At 38.3% G+C, this 21,001-nt stretch overlaps 2 protein-coding genes across 2 annotated transcripts; both read left to right on the forward strand.

Moving 5' to 3' along the window:
- Window positions 1-494: 494 nt before the first annotated feature.
- On the forward strand, window positions 495-2,955 carry LOC109077496 (GRB2-associated and regulator of MAPK protein 1-like). The gene is given in 3 exon segments (XM_042733292.1): window positions 495-2,128; window positions 2,131-2,808; window positions 2,916-2,955. Coding segments are annotated over 3 exon segments (2,130 nt in total). The 5' UTR covers window positions 495-708; the 3' UTR covers window positions 2,948-2,955.
- Window positions 2,956-8,279: 5,324 nt separating this feature from the next.
- LOC109073064 (transmembrane protein 235-like) lies at window positions 8,280-18,802 on the forward strand. The gene is made up of 4 exons (XM_019089239.2): window positions 8,280-8,699; window positions 9,429-9,506; window positions 12,659-12,796; window positions 17,926-18,802. The coding sequence occupies exons 1-4, from the start codon at window positions 8,522-8,524 to the stop codon at window positions 18,198-18,200; spliced, it is 669 nt and encodes a 222-aa protein (XP_018944784.2). The 5' UTR covers window positions 8,280-8,521; the 3' UTR covers window positions 18,201-18,802.
- Window positions 18,803-21,001: the final 2,199 nt, after the last annotated feature.

Raw genomic sequence — 21,001 nt, forward strand, 5'->3', positions numbered from 1 at the left:
ATCAGATAAAATAGCTAGGTAGTTAGATTTTTTTTTTTTTTAAATAGAATTAGAATAGTGAGTGCAAAAGTTAGAGGGTCAAATAAAGAGGGAAGAGATGTGTTTTAAGCCGATTCTTGAACATTCACAAGCACTCAGCTTCTCAGATTTAGTTGGGCAGGTCATTCCACCAGGAGGGAACATTTAATTTAAAAGTCAGTAAAAGTGACTTTGTGCTTCTTTGGGATGGCACAATCAAGCGACGTTCACTTGCAGAACGCAAGCTTCTAGAGGGCACATAAGTCTGAAGTAATTAATTTTGGGCAAAGGGGTGCAGAGCCAGTGGTGGTTTTGTATGCAAACATCAATGTGTTGAATTTTATGCGAGCAGCTATTGGTAGCCAGTGCAAATTGATAAACAGAGGTGTGACGTGTATTCTTTTCGGCTCATTAAAAATTAATCTAAATAATAATAGCCAATAATAATAGCCTAATAAAAATAATAAATAAAAGCTAATAGCCACTTCAGCTTCAAGATCGCTACGGTCTGGATTCATGGCATTTCCTGTCAGTGTAAACAGACAGTCGGCTGACATGGCTTCACTTACAATGCACGACTGCCATTGAGTAAACAAAAGGACATCTAACGAAGCTTTCTCCATGAAAGAGCCCTTCTTCACTGCAGATGCATGCTGCGGTGGGTTAACGTGCTGATGTTAGCAAGCTAACATGGACCTTGGATCAATGCTCTACAACAGTTTGAAAGATGTAAAATGGAGTACGACGACACTACCCTTGGATAGACTTGTTAGTGCCTACAGACTGCTGCAGATTGTAAAGCTGGACAGCGTGGAATCGGTGGAAGGGCTGAGAGAAAATGACTACCTCTTGATTCATTCATGCCGGCAATGGACCACAATTACCGCCCATAGCCTAGAGGAGGGCCATTATGTCATCGGACCGAAAATCGAGATCCCTGTCCATTATGAGGGCCAGTTTAAGCTGCTGGAGCAGGACAGGGACATTAAGGAGTCAGTCCAGTACTTAAACAGCATGGAGGAGGTGGCCAAAGCATTCCCTGAGCGAGTTTATGTCATGGAGGAAATAACCTTCAATGTCAAGATGGCATCAGGAGAATCCAATGAGGACACGGAAGTGTACAACATCACGCTGAGCACTGGGGATGAGCTGACACTAATGGGCCAGGCTGAGATCCTCTATGCCAAAACATCACGAGAAAAGTCACGCTTCAACACAATCTTCAAACGCATCGGCAAGCTCAACTCCATCAGTAAGCTTGGTCGCGGAAAGATGCCCTGCCTTATCTGCATGAACCACCACACCAACGAGAGCATCAGCCTGCCTTTCCAGTGCCGTGGTCGCTTCAGTACCTGCTCCCCACTGGAGCTACAGATGCAAGAAGGAGAACACACTATTCGTACGATTGTGGAGAAGACCAGGTTACCTGTGAATGCCATGGTGCCCAGCAGCCCGCCACGTAATCCGCATGACCTCCATTTGATCCGTGAAGGCCACAGATACAAGCTGGTCAACATCCAGACCAAGACAGTGGTGGTGTGTTGTGCATCACTTTCGAACAAAATACTGCCAGTGCACTTCCCTTGGCACGTGTCCACAGCACTGCCTCATTTACTGGTGCCTGAAGGGCTGCTTCAAGGAGAAGCCTGGCTGGAGACAGTGGTCCACCGCTGGTTTGCTTACTGCCAGGAGCAGTTTGACATTGATGACTACTCTAGGGCAGTCTGTGATGTGCGGGTGGATTGGATTGAGGATGGCAAAAGCCCGAAAAAAATTAGTGCAGGTGGAACAGGAAGTGGGAATGCCATCTGCAACAGCAGTGGAAGCGATGGCTGCCCCTCACACATGCATTTGCCAAGTTCTCTAAGCTCAGCCAGAGATGAGCTCACACAGTCATTTCATCGCCTGTCTGTCTGTGTCTACGGTAACAATCTCCATGGGAACAGCGAGGTGAATCTTCAGGGCTGCGTTAGCTTATGTAGAGATTGTGTGCCAGCAGAACCTCCGGATGCAGATTATTTGTTCCCTGAGCTGCAGGAGAGTTCTTCTGGCTCCCTTAAACCAGACGTGCCGTACGAGGAACTTTGGTTGGATCATGTTAAGAACCCTGGATGGGGGTCCAAAATTCGACTGTCTCTGGCTGTACGACTGTACTGCCATATCCCACAGCAGGCCCCACAAGCGCCTCGCTTGGTGCAGATGTCAATCTACCTCCACCTCCGGTGCCTCCAAAGTCTGAAGCTGTGAAGGAGGAGTGCCGGTTGTTGAACGCTCCACCGATTCCACCGTGGAGCTCCAAGCAGGCAGGTTCAAGCAGTGCCACAGTGCCATACCCTCCTGCCAAGCCACGTCAGACAGAAACCGGCTCCCCAAGCCCAACACTATCCTATTATTTATCCGGCTTACACAACAATTTGTTTGACTTCAACAAGCGAGCGAATGGTGACGGGGGCGGTGCGGCCTCCAAGGCTCAACAGGTTTCCCAGTCTGCCCAGTTTTGCACCAAATCCACCAGCTACACCATGGAAGTGTGCAGAGACAAATCCACAGAGGAATGTAACACTAAGCAAAACCAGTCCTGCCCTGTCTTGTCTCCAAGAACCCTAAATGTAACGATACAAAGAAAGATGCAGATCCCCACTACTACAGCCACAGCCGATGTGGATGCTCTGGAACTGGAGTCCAACAGCTGCTCGCTCGATCGACCGCATCACGGCACTACAGATGTGTTTTCCATTTCGTATCCTGTAGCTACAGGGTTGTCTTGGCAACCACCAAGCAATCTATCAGGTATTTCCATTGAGGAGGTTTCTAAGTCACTACGGTTCATTGGTATGTCAGATGATGTTATCTCTTTGTTTGTGCAAGAAAAAATTGATGGAAATTTGCTCCTGCAGCTAACGGAGGAGATTTTGTCAGAAGACTTTAAGCTAAGCAAACTTCCAGTGAAGAAACTCATGCAGTTTATTAATGACTGGAGGCCCCAAAATGTAAGGCTGATCAAGCAAGCCAGTCCAGAGCAAAACAGATGCAACGTGCTGGAGCGATGCAGCAGTAAATATTGCCCTTTACTTTTGCATTAGACAGTTTTGTATCTCAATGCTATGCACAGTCTTGTAATGATTTTAATAGCTGTGTTGTTTAATATATACACATGTATATAAATCTATATATGAATTGCTTTGTGTATTAACCTGTACCCATCTCTATGTAATCTCTCTGCCCTTATGGTACCTGCACAAATTAAATTAATTACAACTAAAATTAATGTGTAGCACCCCCCCGCCCCCTTTTTTTCTTTCTGTCTTTTTGTGTTTTTGCCCGCTGTGCCAAGAGTGTGTTTACATTAAGTAACTTAGTAAATCTGGTAGCGTTTTAGTGCCATAATATTTTTAAAATAAAGTAAAAATTACGAGATTTAGAATGTATTATATTGTGTGAAGTTAATCAATGTGAAAATTCCACTTACTCGTGAAAAAAAAAAGGTCTGTGGCTGTCAACTGACTGATGTTGTCCAAGCAGACCAGGAAGTTGTGCCCCTTTAAGGCTGGCAGGAAGGTTTTTAGGGCCAGGAAAACTATCATCTTGAGGCAGTTGATATGCAAGCGCTGTTCCAGGTTTTACCAGGAGCCGAACACCGAATGATCAGGGAGCGTTTCAGCATAATCCATGCCCGCATTTGGACTGAGTCGATAATTGTTCCCAGAAAGACTACTCGCTGTCTGGGGGACAAACAGCTCTTGGCTAAATTGATTTTCAACCCAAGGCGCTCTAAGTGGCTGAGCAGTCGTGACCTTTGAGTGATGAGTTCCTGTTCTGATCTGGCTAAAACCAGCCAATCGTCAAGGTAATTTAGAATGCAGATTCCCATCCGTCTCAGAGGGGGAAAAGCTGCGTTTATGCACTTTGTAAAAGTGTGCGGGGCCAGAGACAGTATTTTTTTTTTTTGAGTAATCCCTCTGAAGTGAGGTGGCCTGGAAGTGAACTGAAGCCAGTAACCTCGTTCTATGGTTTTTAGAACCCAGCTCGACACATCTGGGATAGCTTTCCAAGCCTGAAGCCGGATGGCAAGTGGTTCTAGTTTTATGAATTGTAGTTTGCCACACGGGGGCTGGGAATTGACATTCGAGGTGGTGAGAAGAGGAGAATTGCTCTTTTGAGTATGTGGGTCTGATATCACAGCGGTAGATTGCTTGGGCATGTGGTGAAAGAAAAGGACGTGCCAGACTTGAATAAAGCTTCCATCACTCAGTGTTGAACAGTGGAATGGAGAAAGAGCACAAGCTTTCTTTGAAGGAGTTGCAGCCTCTGCAAGAACTGACACTCTCCTCTTCCGGGGGCACAGCTGAAGTCCAGGCTCAGGTTTAGGCTGGGGCTGAGGCGGTGCCGGTTTTGCAGGCTGCTGAGTGGATGGGATTTTCTGGTGACTTGAAGCAGCCACTGTACTGGAGAGCTTCAGCAAGAAGTGGCGCAAAGCGTGCAAAGTATTTTGTGCCGCTTGAAAGCGCTCTGCAAACCCATCCTTGGCAGGGCTAAATAGTCCCTTATGAGAGACAGGCAAGTCGAGGAAGGTGACTTTGTCAGTGCCCCTGATCTCTGTTAAGGTCAGCCAAAGGTGGTGCTCCAGCACGATCATCATGTCTGATGTGTATGTGTGTCTTTCATTGTTTTGTGTTTGTCACACACAGCCCAACTTCCTTTTAAAATAAAATATATGGCAATTTATTAATGCACAAGTAATCTATGGAGCAAAGATTCATGTTTATTGAACAAAACACATCTTTGGGTCTCATCCAGACACTGCTTTACTGAAAGTCTATGAGAGCATCACGCGCACTACTTACATTGAGAAAAATCTGAAAGTTAACTGGGCTTTAAATCACTGTACTTTTGTCCCAGATGTAAGATATACAGTTAACTAATGTCCTGCAATAATTTGTTCTAAATCATAATCTCTATGATTATTTTTCAGTCTTATTATTATTATTATTTTTATTTAAATATAGTAATTTCACGGTTTAGTGGTAATTTGATTACAGAAGGTACTCGACCAGAATGTTTTTTTTTTTTTTTTTTGCTGCAGCATTTACCATCACCGTTTCTGTGGCAAATGTATTTGCAGATTTTGACCATTAAGGGGTGCTATACTTCTATAAATAATCAGGGAAATGTATCCAAGCAAATTTTTTGAATAGCAGTCATATTACCATGTAGCAGTCATATTACCTTGCATAGTAAATGTTAAGCATATATATATATATATATATATATATATATATATATATATATATATATATATATATATAATATATATATATATATTATTATTATTATTATTAATATTATTATTATTTTATTTTAATGGAACAAATATCTCCAGCACATGACATACAGAAAAAAGACAGGCCTATATATATGTCCATGAATACAAAAATCATTGAGAACTTTTTATTAATTTACTTTTCATTCTAGTAAAGACATGAGCATGTTGAATTAATTTATAATAATTATTTAACAAAAAAAAAGAAAGAAACAATAAATAGAATTTGGCTGTGATTTAACTAAAACAATGGAAAATTAAGGGAAGGATTAATAAAATATTCTTACAATTTAACTAATATATATATATATATATATATATATATATATACACACACACACACACACACTGGACACTTTATTAGGTACACCTTGCTAGTACCGGGTTGGACACCCTTATGCCTTCAGAACTGCCTTAATTCTTCGTGGCATAGATTCAAGAAGGTGTTGGAAACATTTCTCAGAGATCTTGGTCCATATTGACATGATAGCATCACGCAGTTGCTGCAGATTTGTTGGCTGCATATCCATGACGCAAATCTCCCGTTCCACCACATCCCAAAGCTGCTCTACTGGATTGAGATCTGGTTACTGTGGAGGCCATTTGAGTAAAGTGAACTCATTGTCATGTTCAAGAAACCAGTCTGAGATGATCTGAGCTTTGTGACATGGTGCATTATCCTGCTGAAAGTAGCATCAGAAGATGGGTACACTGTAGTCATAAAGGGATGGACATATGGTCAGCAACAATACTCAGGTAGGCTGTGGCGTTTAAACGATGCTCAATTGGTACTAAGGGGCCAAAGTGTGCCAAGAAAATATCCCCCACACCATTACACCACCACCAGCAGCCTGAATCGTTGAGACAAGGCAGGATGGATCCATGCTTTCATGTTCTTTGAGCCAGACTCTGACCCTACCATCTGAATGTCGCAGCAGAAATTGAGACTCGAAATTAGACCAGGCAATGTTTTCCAATCTTTTATTGACCAATTTTGGTGAGCCTGTGCGAATTGTAGCCTCCATTTCCTGTTCTTAGCTGACAGGAGCAGCACCCGGTGTGGTCTTCTGCTGCTGTAGGCCATCTGCTTCAGGGTTCGATGTGTTGTGCATTCAGAGATGGTATTCTGCATACCTTGGCTGCAACGAGTGGTTATTTGAGTTACTGTTGCCTTTCTATCATCTCTAACCAGTCTGCCCATTCTCCTCCGACATCAACAAGGCATTGTCGTCCACACAAAACCCCCTCACACTATATATTCTCTCTTTCTCACACCACTTTCTGTAAACCCTAGAGATGGTTGTGTGTGAAAATGGCAGTAGATCGGCAGTTTTTTTAAATACCCAGACCAGCCCATCTGGCACAAACAACCATTCCACCTTCAAAGTCACTTATGTCCACTTTCTTCCCCATTCTGATGCTCGGTTTGAACTTCAGCAAGTCGTCGTCACCACATCTAGAAGCCTAAATGCATTGAGTTGCTGCCATGTGATTGGCTGTTTAGCAATTTGTGTTACCAAGCAATTGAATAGGTGTACCTAATAAAGTGGCCGGTGAGTGTGTGTGTGTATATATATATATATATATATATGTTGTTTTGCAGGCTGTGACTGAAAGTCAGTAGTAGTTGTGTTTCTGCTCGTCTCTTTTTTTCTTAAGCAGGTGTTTGTCACTAATCAATACTTGATTAATCACTTAATTATCTAATGAAATGCAGTGATGCTTTAATCTTATTTTTAGCACTCTGTAGTATGCATACTGAGCAGTGTTCATTTCATTAACTCATCTGGGCTGACACATGTGCCGCCCTCATGGAAACTGAGGACAAAACTGGCTGGGCCCCAATTAGATAGCCCAGGTGCCACCCATCTGGGCCCCACATGGGTTTGCTGGCTGGGTTCTGTACAGCTGCTTTAAAGCTGAATTGCATCTTGCAAAATCGAGAACACATCTATTGACTGATTGATTGATTGAGATTTTAACTGACCTTCTGACTTTTGAAAGAAGGACAAACAGCATTATACTGTACATGTAGAACCAAATAACCAGAAGAGAACAATTGTGCCATCTTTTGGTTGTCTGTCATTATTATTACTCATTATTACTATTGCTAATTATTACTGCATTATTATTACTTCATATTGTTGCCTCTGGTTGTCAGGTAAGCAATTTTTGCCGCATCACATAAAATCAAATTTACTGTCACAAAACACAAATATACAATAAAATAAACACATATGGCACTAACATATAACAGGGTACATACATATCTACATACTGTATGTATATATATATATATACTGTATATATATATATATATAGTCATGGTTTCTGAACATATATATATATATATACTGTATATATATATATATATATTTATATAGGGTACATACATATCTACACACACACACACATTTACTTCAGGAGAAATACTTGAGATTTGAAGTCATGGTTTCTGAACATCAAAATTTACATTTACACATTTAGCAGACACTTTTATCCAAAGCAACTTACAGTGCATTCAGACTAACATTTTTGTACCTAGCATGTGTTTCCTGGGAATCGAACCCACAACCTTTTGCACTGCTAACGCAATGCTCTACCACTGAGCCTCAGGAACACAATAATTAAAGTGAGGTTATGCTTAGAACAAGAAAAAATTATCTGCCAATGGGGTAAGAAAAATTAAAACTTAATTCAAAGGGGAAACTATTTTGTTTTAAGCAAGAACTCATTTAATTTTCATAGAAAACCAGACTTAATATCTTGTTATTTAGCACCTCAAGTAAATTTATTTTGATTTAAGAATATTTCGATTTTTACTGGAAAATAAGACAAAAAATGAGTATGAAAATCTCAAAGAAAGGTACAGAGAGCAGCTTGTCGCTGGTGATCAAATGTAGCACAGAGAGCGAGGGTGAGGTGAGAGAGTAGACTGAGAGTGTTCAGAGCTTCTGCTCTCAGTCCATATACAGCTGTGCAGGAGAGATGCTGAGGAAAATCCCGCAGTATCTTCATCCAGCTGTTCCTGAGAGCTAATTCTTTCTTCAGCCTGGAAACATCTTGAGAAATTAAGATGGAATCATGTGCTTTAATGGCTCTGAACGCACTGGGCTTTAAAGAACCTGAATGACAGCCACCGGCGGTCAAAGTTAATGATTTATCAGAGGGATTGTAGCACTAATGAAGATGAACTTTGGGACAGTTGTGATCTCTGCAGGTCTGTGCGGGCTGCTCAGTTTCATCCTGCTTGCCTTGTCCATCGGCACTGAATACTGGTACATTATAGATGTGGATGAAGGGAAGAACTCCAGCCTGGAATACAGCAGCTCTCACTCCGGACTCTGGAGGATATATGAAGGTAAGATGGTGAACACAGACAACTTGAGCTTCTTTTATGTCCGATTGTGTGCACCTTTTGCTCACATTTTGCCTGAAGAGAGTGCTCTATCTTCATCTCCTTTAAGAGGATTTAAACATTGCTCAATTAATCGTTTTACATTAAAAATGTTCACGTAAACATTAAACATTAGCCTAAATACTAAGTACTGATGAAGTAGCCTGCATGAACTTAATGTGCATTTATTCATTATCCTCTTCATACTGTTTAACATTTCATGTGTCTCATGATTAGATAGATAAAGTATTTTTAATCACATTCTTGTAGCAGCACTAAACTGGCAAATGGTTTGACTAGTTGTAAAGAAAGTTATTTCACAAATATTCAGAGATACAGTCCTCATCACTGGCTGAGTCTCCATTAAGCACATAATTAATGTCTCGTCCAATTCTGTAGCTGTTTCATGGCACCAGAGGCAATTAAAAAGAGAAGCAGTTCCTCACACAATTCTAAATGTTTAATGTTAGACGAGATGTGATGACAGTTACTAAATTTGTAGTGTAAAAGAACTGTTTTCTATTTCATTCTAATTGCTGTAAAGATATATTTCCCCCTCTAACACAAATGCTGCTTTTCCTTGTAAGGTGTAATATGTCGAGATTACCAAGAAAATTGATTTACAGGCAACCTTTTCAAGCATAATGAGTGTTTGCAGCTTTTACTTGACTGGTGTTTCAATGTGACCCACAGGACAGAATGGCAGTTATCATGACATCTCATTCTACACAGACACCTCTGACCACACCGAGCAGGAGAAGCACCTTTTAAGTGAGTCTCTGAAAGCTGTCTACACATTAGCCACAATCGGAGAATGACACTGGACGTAGGCTTGTTATGTATGGTAGTGTATTCTCTGTTTCTTTAAGAGCTGTATTATCAGCATGACATCCAACCTGATCCATCACTGGCCACCTTTATTATAACTGAGATTGCACAATTATCAAAACTGATGGTCTTTGAATAGTAGTCATAGAAGGGGAGTGCTACAGTACATTGACAGAAAAGATGATATCTTTATATTTTCTGGGACTTTGTCGATAACGTAAATTAGAAGCTACTTTGGTGAGTGTGATTTTGTGCTGGTTTGTGTTATGGACAGATGACTCTTTTCATATTCTTTCATATTCTGTGCGGTGATTATTTCATCCTAGTGATAGAAACTTTCCCATCTTAAATTGATTTCCACTGGCAAGCTCACTTTCAGAACAATTTATTCTGAGCTTATTAAATGTATGCATGATCTTTCATGTACAACTTATGTTTAATCAATAAGTTCAGTTAGAATAATAAGTAACTGTAGGCTGTTTTCAACTAAATTACATCAGTATCAATAAAATCCATTTTTGCCCCGCAGAAGTGGCACAGATGCAGCAATTAGATGAATTTACACTGCAATTACAATTGCATATAATAATGCTATGAGATTAATGTTTTCAAAATAATATTGTGAAGCTCAAAATGTATATATATATATATATATATATATATATATATATATATATATATATATACTTTAAATATAAGCCTTAAACCACCAGTAGGTGGCAGCAAGGTATGATCTTAATGAGTGAGTCACTGAATTATTCATTCAACCATTTTGTTCAAGGGACTGATTCATTCAGGAACAAGCAAATGACTGTCTCTATGAATGGACCATTTAAAATAGCTGATTCATTTAGAAACAAATTAAGAATTTATGGATATTCAATTTTTTGTTGGCAAAATAGAGCAATATTGAAAATATTAACTCACAATATAAGTAAAAATATAAATGTATTTTTTATTGAACTGTTGTATAAAATCAATTTAAAAAAAATTCAAAATCAAATTTGCAGTCATGCTGATCTTTGAGAAAAATGATTGTTCATTTGAAACTGCTTTAAAAATGTAATGAAAAAAAATGTTTACAGGGCAATTTTTGCCCCCAAGTATTACATTTTTGGGTCACTCTAAATGCATTATACTAGGCTATCATATATATTATTATTATTTTTATTTTTTTTTTGTGAGTGAGTAACACACTCGATATTGTCAGCTTCCACATTGTTAAAACAACAATTACGACATTATCATAGACAGTACATATCACACACCCCTAGAGGTCACTAGTTCAAACTCACTGAACCCGAAAGGACAAATTGTCCCATGTGCTTCAGATTTCTATAATGATATTAATAATACATTTTATTTATGGGTGCCTTACATGACACTCAAGGACACCTTACATACAAATAAAACATATCTATACAATCATACATAAAAAAATCACCAGTATGCCTATCTAAAAAGATTCGTCTTCAAACAAGATTTAAAAATCGGAAGAGAGTCAATTTCACGAATTTTTTGTGTAAGTAAATTCCGCAGATAAGGAGCAGCATAGCTAAAAGCTCAAGAACCCATAGAATCCAGATGCATACAAGGAAGGACTAAAGATAATGTATCCGATGATCTAAGAGTTTGAGAGGGAACATATGTTAAAAGTAGATCAAATAAGTAGGAAGGGGCCATGTTATGCAATGCCTTATAAACAAGAAGCAAGATTTTAAATTCAACACAATGTTTAACAGGAAGCCAGTGTAGATGTTAAAGAGCAGGGGATATGTGTTCCATAGTAGGAGTTCTAGTAATTATTCATGCTGCTGAATTCTGCAAAAAATATGTGTCAAAGTTTAACAGGAAGACCATAAAAAGGAGCATTACAATAGTCAATATGTGAAGTGACAAGAGCATGGACCATACTAGCGATTCTCCTCACTGAGAGGGCTGGGCAAAGGCGGTTGATGATAAGCTGTCCGAGGAACCTTATTAATAAGCACTTCAAAAGACAGAGTATAGTTGAGGATAACACCCAAGCTCTTGACCTGAGTTGAAAAAGTAATTATAGAAACGTCACATACACATAGAAAAATCACTAGTCTTTGGCAAAATGATTTTTGTACCAACAAGAAGTATATCTGTTTTACTAATGTTAAGTTTAAGAAAGTTGGTTGAAAACCAAGCTTTAACTTTGGACAAACAGTTAGAAAGAGAGGATGGAGGAAGTTTAGCAGTAGGTTTTGAAGACGTAACAGTGAAAATGGATACCATATTCCCTGAAAATATTTCCAAGGGGCAGTAGATAGATGATAAATAATAGAGGGCCCAAAACTGAACCCTGTGGGACACCTGTAGTAATACGTGATAACTTAGATTTGAATTGGCCTAGCTGAACAAATTGAGTACAACCTGAGTGATAATTCCAAAGGACTGCAATCTGTCTAATAGATTTTCGTGGGAAATGTTGTGGAACACTGAAGTTAAATCAAGAATAATTAATATAGATAGGAGACCTGAGTCAGCCGCTACCAATAAATCATTTTGACAAAGGCAGTCTCGGTACTATGACAGGAATGAAAACCTGATTTAAATTGTTCATATTGATTATTCACTGAAAGATGTTCATGTACCTGTGCTGCAACAATGTTTTCCAGAATTTTAGATAAAAATGTCAAGTTAGAAATTGGACAAAAATTATCAAAATTATTTGGAACAGCACCTGGTTTCTTGAGGACAGGAGTTATTAATACAGTTTTAAATGAAAAGGGAACAGTGCCAGAAATAAGAGAAGAATGAATGATCTCAGTGATAGAAGGCAAAATAACTAACAAACAGGCATTAAATAATTGAGTTGGAAGTGGAACGAGTTGACAGGTGGTTGATTTAGATTTCCGAATAACTGAAGTTATCTCATCTACTGTAGGAAGCTGGAAAGTAGAGAGAACAGAACTGACTGTGTAACACTGAAGCAAAGAGAACTTACTAAATCTGAGAACAACAAAGACTTATGAATATTTTCTGTTTTTGCATTAAAAAAGTAAACTTGAATGTGTGGCAACAGGTTACACTGATCATGTAATAAAGGCCTGTATGTGTCTCTGCAGACTTGCACAGGGTCATAGTGGTCCTGCTGCCTCTCAGCCTGGTGCTGCTGGTCTTTGGGGGGATCTTCGGTCTGGTGGCGTCTTTGGCTCAGAGCTGCACTCTTCTCACCTGCATCGCTGCATACTTCCTCCTCTGCAGTGAGTGCCATTAACAACTACATAACATTCATTGGACATCTACTCACATCAGCTGAAATGAAATGAAATGAAGTCTCAGCAGTGATATCACTGGAGTTTGTTTTATGTATAGGTCAGAGAGAGATGAAATAAAACACAATGTATAAAACACAATGGGAATGAAAGAAAAGAGAAAATGTCAGGTGTTCCAGCAGAGTGCAGCTGTTAGGTGAACTGGTCTCACACAGAGAGGGGTTTTGATAAATATAAAGGTTCTTAGCGCAATAATACATATCCACAAAGCCTGGAGTAATGAATAGCAGAAATATTGAACAGATTTATTTGTTGTGTTTAATGTGTTTAGAGGATTTATTTTTTTATCCTGATCCAAATTATGTTCCAGGCACAAATAAACAGGGTTGTAACAGTAAATGTATTCATACCAAATTTTTTTGGTAGGGGTCTTTTGAGTTGGCATGCATGTGTACTGACCAAATTCTGTGTTGTTTTTACCACTGCATGTCTAGACCTTCTGTTTGCATGTATCATAATTTAAAACACAAAGTTTCCCCCACTGTTATTTGCTATTATGTGACATATTCATTATACTTGTATGTTGTGAATGCAAATGAAAAATAACGGACACAGAAAAGTGCACAATCCAAGTCTTGAACATGATTAACATTAAGTGTTTTGATCTAAATCACAAACCCACACAGCTTTCACAGCGTGCGTGTTTTATTTGCATTTAGACATGTTTTCCTCAGCAGAACTTATATCTTATAGTTGTGTCCTTATCTGTGAATGTTAGAAATTCACACAAATAGATTCTGCATGATGGCTCATCCTGACCACAATTGACAGTCTTCAATGAAACAGCACAGATATCAAACAGGAGCAAAATAATTCGGACTAAAGTAGACGTTTTGCACTATGACTATACTATATATAGCACTATAGAGCTTCTATACATTACAATGAGGATCAAATTCAAAAGCTGCAAATTCAAAAGATATTATGATGTATTTCTGGCATTGTTTATGACATTCAGTCTAATAATTGTTTACAATTCAGGAGGCACCACATGACAGGAATGAATGGTTTACTTATATACCTGTAATCAGCAGACATTGCTCCTGTGTCTGTAAAGGAATTAAACTATAATAAGAAAATCAGCATTTGATTCCGTCTTGAATGACACATAATTAATTCACACCCTCATTACACTTTATGCCATCATTTCTTTTCATCACAATAACTGAAATCATGAGATTGAGACTGGATGTGTGCTACAGTATTTCAGATTAGTTATTGTAGAACACATCAAAATATAACTGGGAATGACATATGTTTTTTTTTTCTTGTCAGTAGAATATCTCTGTTTATTCTGTCCTCAATATTATTGTGATAGAATGTTTGTGTTAGGATATGATGATGATAGTGATGATGGTGCTAGTGCTCCAGCCTGGGCACAACAGAAAACTGAAGTGTAGCTGAATTAAGGGAGGGATGGAGCAGATAAAAACACTGGGATCTGTAGAGGTTGAAACACTGAGGTCAGTGGTCGATGGTCGAAGACCATCACAGCTTTTTATGTGTTCTGTTTTCAGTTCCATTAAAAGGGGCTCCTGAGATGAAAAAATTACTATCCTGCCCAAGAAAACAGAAGGGTGTCTAGTCTCTGTAAATGTGAACTGTGCACAGCTTTGTATGCTAGTATAGTTAAGTTTCCTTTGCTTATGTAGTAGATATTGATATTGCTGATGTAAATTGTTGTTGTATTTGTACCAGTGAGTGTTTGGTTCATAAGGACTGAACATTACACACAACTGATGCATTAAAGAAAAAAAGGTGAAAGGATTGAAGCCTCACAGGAGATTACGTACATGAGTGATCTTGTCTGTAAACATCCCTGATAGCAAGAGAGCAGATGAAAACCACTGAATCAATGTTAAAAATGGTAGGTGTTAATTGCATTGAATCAATATCACTGACAATGCAAACTGAACATTACAATACAAGAGTCACGAGCACAACTAAAGCAAACACTGATCACAATAATGGTGATTTGCTGAAATCTCAACATTTTTTCAACATTAATTGCAGGTGCAAAAGTAATATTAATTCAATGCAATTAACACTGACAAAAAAAAAAAAAAAAATGTTAACATTGATTCAGTGGTTGCTTGCTATCAGGGATAGCACTTTTCAAAAATCAGTCAAGCACCATCTCAAAGACCTCGCTAACGTTTAGGATTCTTGTATCAATTAGTTAAAGGCAGGAGTGCATCATCAGATGCTGTGTATCTATTAACTCAGTTCCTGACAAACTTAGTGTAACACTGTGAGTGTTGCAGAATTTTTAAATTTATTTATTTATTTTTTTAGTATAAAGAGCAGTTCACAACCTCCAGGCTGTCCGTGCTTCTGAGAGCCGATTCATCCCATTGAAACAAAAACATATCAAACAATATCAGACAGTGAAAAAGATGTTTATGCTTGATAATATTATATGTTTATCACAACAAATGGTCAAGCAAGCGCACGACACTGACAAGGTACGCGAAACAGTACGAGATCAAACACGATTTCAGCAGTCTCCATATGTCTCAGTATGTGCACTTTAAATCATTTTAAATGGAAAGTAAGAATACATTTAATTTGCTACCTATTAGATTGTGTTTTATTAACACCTAAGCCTGTCCCTTACAGTAATTATTATTGTTTAGCGTGACACAAATTACACAATATTGATGTGCAACCCCATTTCCAAAAAGTGCAAGGTGACTTGCGTGTCTTGGTATGTGGTACAGCAGTGTCCAGGGCATGGGTGACTTGCATATGTGTGAAGGTACCACTGAGGCAGAGGCATATAGTGGGATTGTACAGATACATGTTGCTATCAAACTGACGTCTATGATTATTAGAGTGAGACAATGCCAGGTCTTATTCTGTATGTGCTACAACAGTGAGGTTTCAGAGTGGATGTGCTTAACTGGGCTGCCTGCAGTCCAGATCTGTGTCCTATTGAAACTGTGTAGTGTGTCATGAAGAGGAGAATATGACAGCAGTGACCAAGGACTGTTGAGCAGCTTAAGTCTTGTTTCAAGCAAAGGTGATATAAAATAGTTGTAAACATGCCTTTGCCCCAACTTTTTTGGAGTGTGTCGCAGCCATCGAAATCAGTTTGTTTTAATTTACAAAATACAATTCAAAATGTACAATTACAATCAAGGTCAGTGAGAACAGGAGTTCTATAATAATTCATTTTAGCTTATTTAATGACTCCTTTGTTCATATCCTTTCCTCTCGAGTGCTCTCTATTAATGACTGTGCTGAATGTAGCACAGCGTCTGGTTTATAATTTGTTATTCTCTATTTTTGTCATGATTGCATTAGGGTCTATTAATTACAGTACTCTGTGTTATCTATTTCTATAGTTTATCTAAGAAAGAAGAAAAATCTAAGATTCATGAAAAACATTTGTATCTTATTCTCTGGAATTTTTGTCTTTGTGTAAATTACTGTCAATTATTCACCACCAAATTTTGGGTCAGATCTTCATCAAACTAAAAAAAAATCAAATGAGTTGTTTTTCTTTCTATAGCCATCTGTCTACTGTCAGTTTCTCTGACAAGCACAGAAGCAAACTCCACATTAGCTGTGTCAGTGCATTATTTCTTTATCGTCTTGACAAGACAATGCATTATTTGAAAAAAAATAACTGATGATTGCAGAGCAGCAGGAAAACCTCTCTTCTGTTCTTCCCGTCATGTATCATAAGTGATTGTGAAAGGTCAGGGCTTCGCTAAGCTTCATGTAAGTGGGTTAATTACAGCAATGATGACTGAGTTCACAACGGTTCCTTCAAGCAGGTCTTCAGGAAAGCACAGATCTTCTTCCTATTAATACTCCCACCACTAGCCTGTGTGTCATATTCTGTGCTTGTGCACTACTGAGTTTCATTCTAAAGAAAAGACTCATTTGCCTATCCTAGTTAGGATTTTGCCATAATGCATTCACTGTATAGAACATGATGAATCAGGCCATTACAGCTTTCACATAGAGGCTGTTCAAAATTCTGCCATGCCACAGAGCACCACTCACATAGTTTTCCATTAAATTACATCATATTTGTCCCAAATTGTTGTTAATGTACATAATGGCTTCACCCAGTCTGGAAGATTATACATTTGTCAGTAGTACTTTTGTCTTTTCGTGGCTAGAATGGCATCTATGCTTCATACTGAGAAAAACTATAATATAGACTTTCCATTTGCTCTGTTTTGTCAAACACCTGAACTTGGGAATGCAAGTTCAAAATGGCATGTCTCGTGTGCTGTAAGATGTATCTTAAATGTTTTTTTTTTTTTTTTTTTTTTTTTAAATGCAGTGCATAGTGGGATTTATAAATTAGGAATATCACAGACTAAGAAATAAAGAAAGCTGTCATTGGGGCAGTACCTTTTTAAAAGGTACACCTGTGTACCTTAAGAGTCCATATTGATACCTTAAAGGCAGATGTTAGTACAAAAAGTGTACATATTATTACCTAAAAGGCACAAAAGTGTACCTTTTGAAAAGGTACTGCCCCAGTGATAGCTTTTGCACCTTTTTTCTGAGAGTACAGGAATATCATACAGATAAATTTGCCAGAACACATAGAATTTAATATTATGTAACACTATTTATTCTTTTTCTGCAAACTGACATTTCATTAAAGCACTTTCTTGTTTGATAAGAGAGTAACCTGAAAGACTTGACATGTCGCTGAGCACTTTTGCACATCAAAGAACATTGGTCTGGATTTTAGCGTATGCACATTCTAAGATCAAATCTGTGCATATGCACATTTTTATAAATGATCCCCCTGGTCTCCCATCTTGTCCAAGATGGTTAGGCAGGTTAGTAGTGGTGGTTTTAGTGGGGTTTCAAGCACTTGTCATGTGGTTAGGCTCAGAGACTAGCTGGCTTCCCTGCTAAATTGGCCAGGCTTGTAACCCATCTTATGTCTAGTCAACGATCTTTCGTTGTTTGCTTCAACAGGTTTGAATACAACATTTTATGGCCTTTTAAAAGTAATGATAAGTCTATTGCTGTCTGGTTGTTTAGTGAGTGAATGGAGTGTAATGATGGCTCTTTGTCCACAGGTCTGGTGACGATGTCTGGTGTGAGCATCTATGTCAGTTACTCTCAGCAGGCATTGGAAGAGCTGCAGCACATGGTGGACATTGAGTCACTGTCTCACGTCCACATGTCCTTCGGCTGGTCTCTGGTCATGGCCTGTCTGTCCTTTTGCCTGGAGCTGCTCACGGGGATCCTGCTCATGCTAGCAGCCCGTCTCATTCGCCGTCAGTGCCAGCACGAGCCTGCTGCAGTGCTCACCGTGAGCCAGAGTTCACCACAGCTTCTGAGACTGCAGTGATGATGATCATTTCATCTACAGCCTTATCAAGAAATGAGTTTGTGCTGCGTCAAAGTTAAAATGGAGAGAGCCGGGTGGCAAATGAGACAGCTGCATCAATTATTGAATGAGAGTGCTCATTAGAGGATTTGTCTGCATCACTCGAGTGTGTCAGTGCAATTACACGTTTTTCTCAAGGCTTCTAGAAACACATTTTCCCGAGCTCACCAATGTCATGTGTCATGAATTTACTGTATATAACATGATGAATCAAGCCATTTCAGCATCTCTACGCTATGGAAGGTTGGGTTTCTGCCACTGAATAAAAAAATAAAACAAGATAATTGCAGCTTTTTATCTCACAATTCTGACTTTTTTTTCTCGTAATTGCAAGCCAACTATTGCAAACCTGTTTTTAAATTACAGTGTAAAAAGCTTTACTTGTGACCACACCAATACTTTTTCATTTTATACAAATTTCAATGCAGATTCTGCTTACAGTATATACTTAATATACACATAAATCTTTTTCATACTGAGATTTAATATTAAATTGCTTTTTTTTTTTAAATTAATGGTTATTAGAAGTTTTGTTGTAAAACTGTCATACAACTTACAGTAACAGTCATTTCATTTACAATCTACTGTATAAGCTATTATGTATTACCATAATAAACATTACTGATGACTAGCAATTTTCCCTTAGTGTTGTATGTTATATCTCATTGTATCTCTTAACATGATATTATGTACGAGTTTTTCTATGATCTGAACTGTCTGATCATTACTATGCAAACTCTGGGATTCATAAAGATACTTTGCAAGGCATACGTATACCAATTTTAAAAGAAGCTAGTTATAATTATGTTTTCATTTGTGGTAACTACATTTACCTCTCTAGGGCTCAAGTTTGATTGAATGTCCAAGACGCAAGACCATTTGAGCTCAATTCAAAAATCTATTTGTCACTAATTAATCAATTCAGGGGGAAAAAAAATGTGTCATAGGAAAAGGGTGGGCTGTTTTCTTAAGTGCTCAGAAATAACATAGTTGTATACATTTTCATTCCAGTTTCCAGAAGGAAGTCTTCTCTGAATATTGGACATTAGTCCAGAGTGTAATATGCTGTATTATTCGCAGGAAAATATGGGTGCTACATCAGTGTTATAAAGTAAATTTGCATAGCCAATACAGCCATGGTGACTGCGTGGCTGTAAATCTCTGATTGCTGCAATGGAGGCCAAAATAGATTAAATCAAGACAACATTAAATGTCAACCCTATTCTGTTAAGTGTAAATAAAGGATGGTAAATGGTCTGGTGATGAATGGAGTGAGGAAGTTTTAAAGTTTCTCTTAATCACCAACACTCTAATATTAATTCTATGAATAAACAATCAAGTCATTTAATAATAATTTAATAATAATTTTCTAAAATATAAATGTAGTTGCTTGGAGATTTTTTAATGGCTCATTTTAAAACAGTGTGATGAGTTTTGACTACATTTAATGATTTTGTAAATGAAAATGTGTTCAGCTGTACAAGATATATGCAATGTCACATCGCAAATAACCATATACGTCAATTTGACAGGTTAATTAAAGAATTGTGCTGCAGGTTGTTATCTTTTTCTTAGGCTCTCACAATGTGAAAACTACAACATACGTTGTGTTATTGCTCACTTGAGTTAACAAAAAATAACTGATTATTTATCAAATTATTTTACTGGTTTCCACTTGGAATTTACAGTACTTTCTCTTACTTGTCCACCTGAACAGAATAGAGAAATGTTTCAATACATACTCTTATGTAAGTGGCGATTGTCATTTTGTGTGGGTAAAGCCAGGTGCACACTGTACGATTTATAATAGTTCTTTACGACTGTTGCTTGTCAGACTATATGAACATGATCCCAACTATAAGCCATTTCAAACTGTAGTGACTTAGCTGTGTTAAATTAAAGGGGTCATATGACGTTGCTAAAAAAACATTATTTTGTGTATTTGGTGTATTGCAATGTGTTTATGTGGTTTAAGGTTCAAAAAACACATTATTTTCCACATACTGTACATTATTGTTGCTCCTCTATGCCCTGCATTTTTTAAATGTTTACAAAGCTCATCGTTCTGAAAAGTGAGGTGTACGCTGATTGGCCAGCTATCCAGTGCATTGTGATTGGCCGAGTGCCTCAAGCGTGTGACAGAAATGTTACGCCCCTTGCCAAACTGTGATGCGTGTCCGGTCAGAAAACCGGCGTGACAAGACAATAACAATAAAACCCATTACAAACGAGGCATTTGTTGCATCCAGTGGGGACATAATTACGGATTATAATAAGACATATACTGTGTTTTTACGCGTTGCGTTGCATCGCGCCGCGTAAACATAAAACCATGTCTGCATTTTTGATCTGAGAAACGACAACAACAAGCTCTACTCTACACCAGCAGTTCTCAATTCCAGTCCTGGGATGATCCCGCATGAACTGTGTTCCCATTGACATGGTCTCTACACAGTGTTCATTGCTCCCTACTCCCTGAGCAGGGGAAATATGTTGAAGTTTACCTCACTTCAGAACATTCATTCACAGATTTGTGCTGCGCAACGTCTCCACACACGGACAAGTGTCATCACATACCTCTGTAAATAAATACAATTTAAATTGATGTCTCACACACTTCAATGCTGCACACATCTGAATATTTGGCTTGAACTGTTCTGGAACAGTGTTGTAAATACAACTTAACCACTGTTTTGCATTCACAAACTAAACCACAACACCAAACAAAATAGTTTCACTTTCACAACGGAACAGCATCTCCA

This window comes from Cyprinus carpio, chromosome A3, assembly GCF_018340385.1.
Source record: "Cyprinus carpio isolate SPL01 chromosome A3, ASM1834038v1, whole genome shotgun sequence".
In the NCBI taxonomy this organism is placed as follows: Eukaryota; Metazoa; Chordata; class Actinopteri; order Cypriniformes; family Cyprinidae; genus Cyprinus; species Cyprinus carpio.

What these genes read in the sequence shown, in the direction of transcription:
- LOC109073064 (XM_019089239.2), top strand. Translation starts at nt 8,522, where the DNA reads ATGAAGATGAACTTTGGGACAGTTGTGATCTCTGCAGGTCTGTGCGGG. An exon ending in ACTCTGGAGGATATATGAAG is followed by an intron (nt 8,700 to 9,428) that starts GTAAGATGGTGA and finishes TGTGACCCACAG; the next exon opens with GACAGAATGGCAGTTATCAT. An exon ending in GCAGGAGAAGCACCTTTTAA is followed by an intron (nt 9,507 to 12,658) that starts GTGAGTCTCTGA and finishes GTGTCTCTGCAG; the next exon opens with ACTTGCACAGGGTCATAGTG.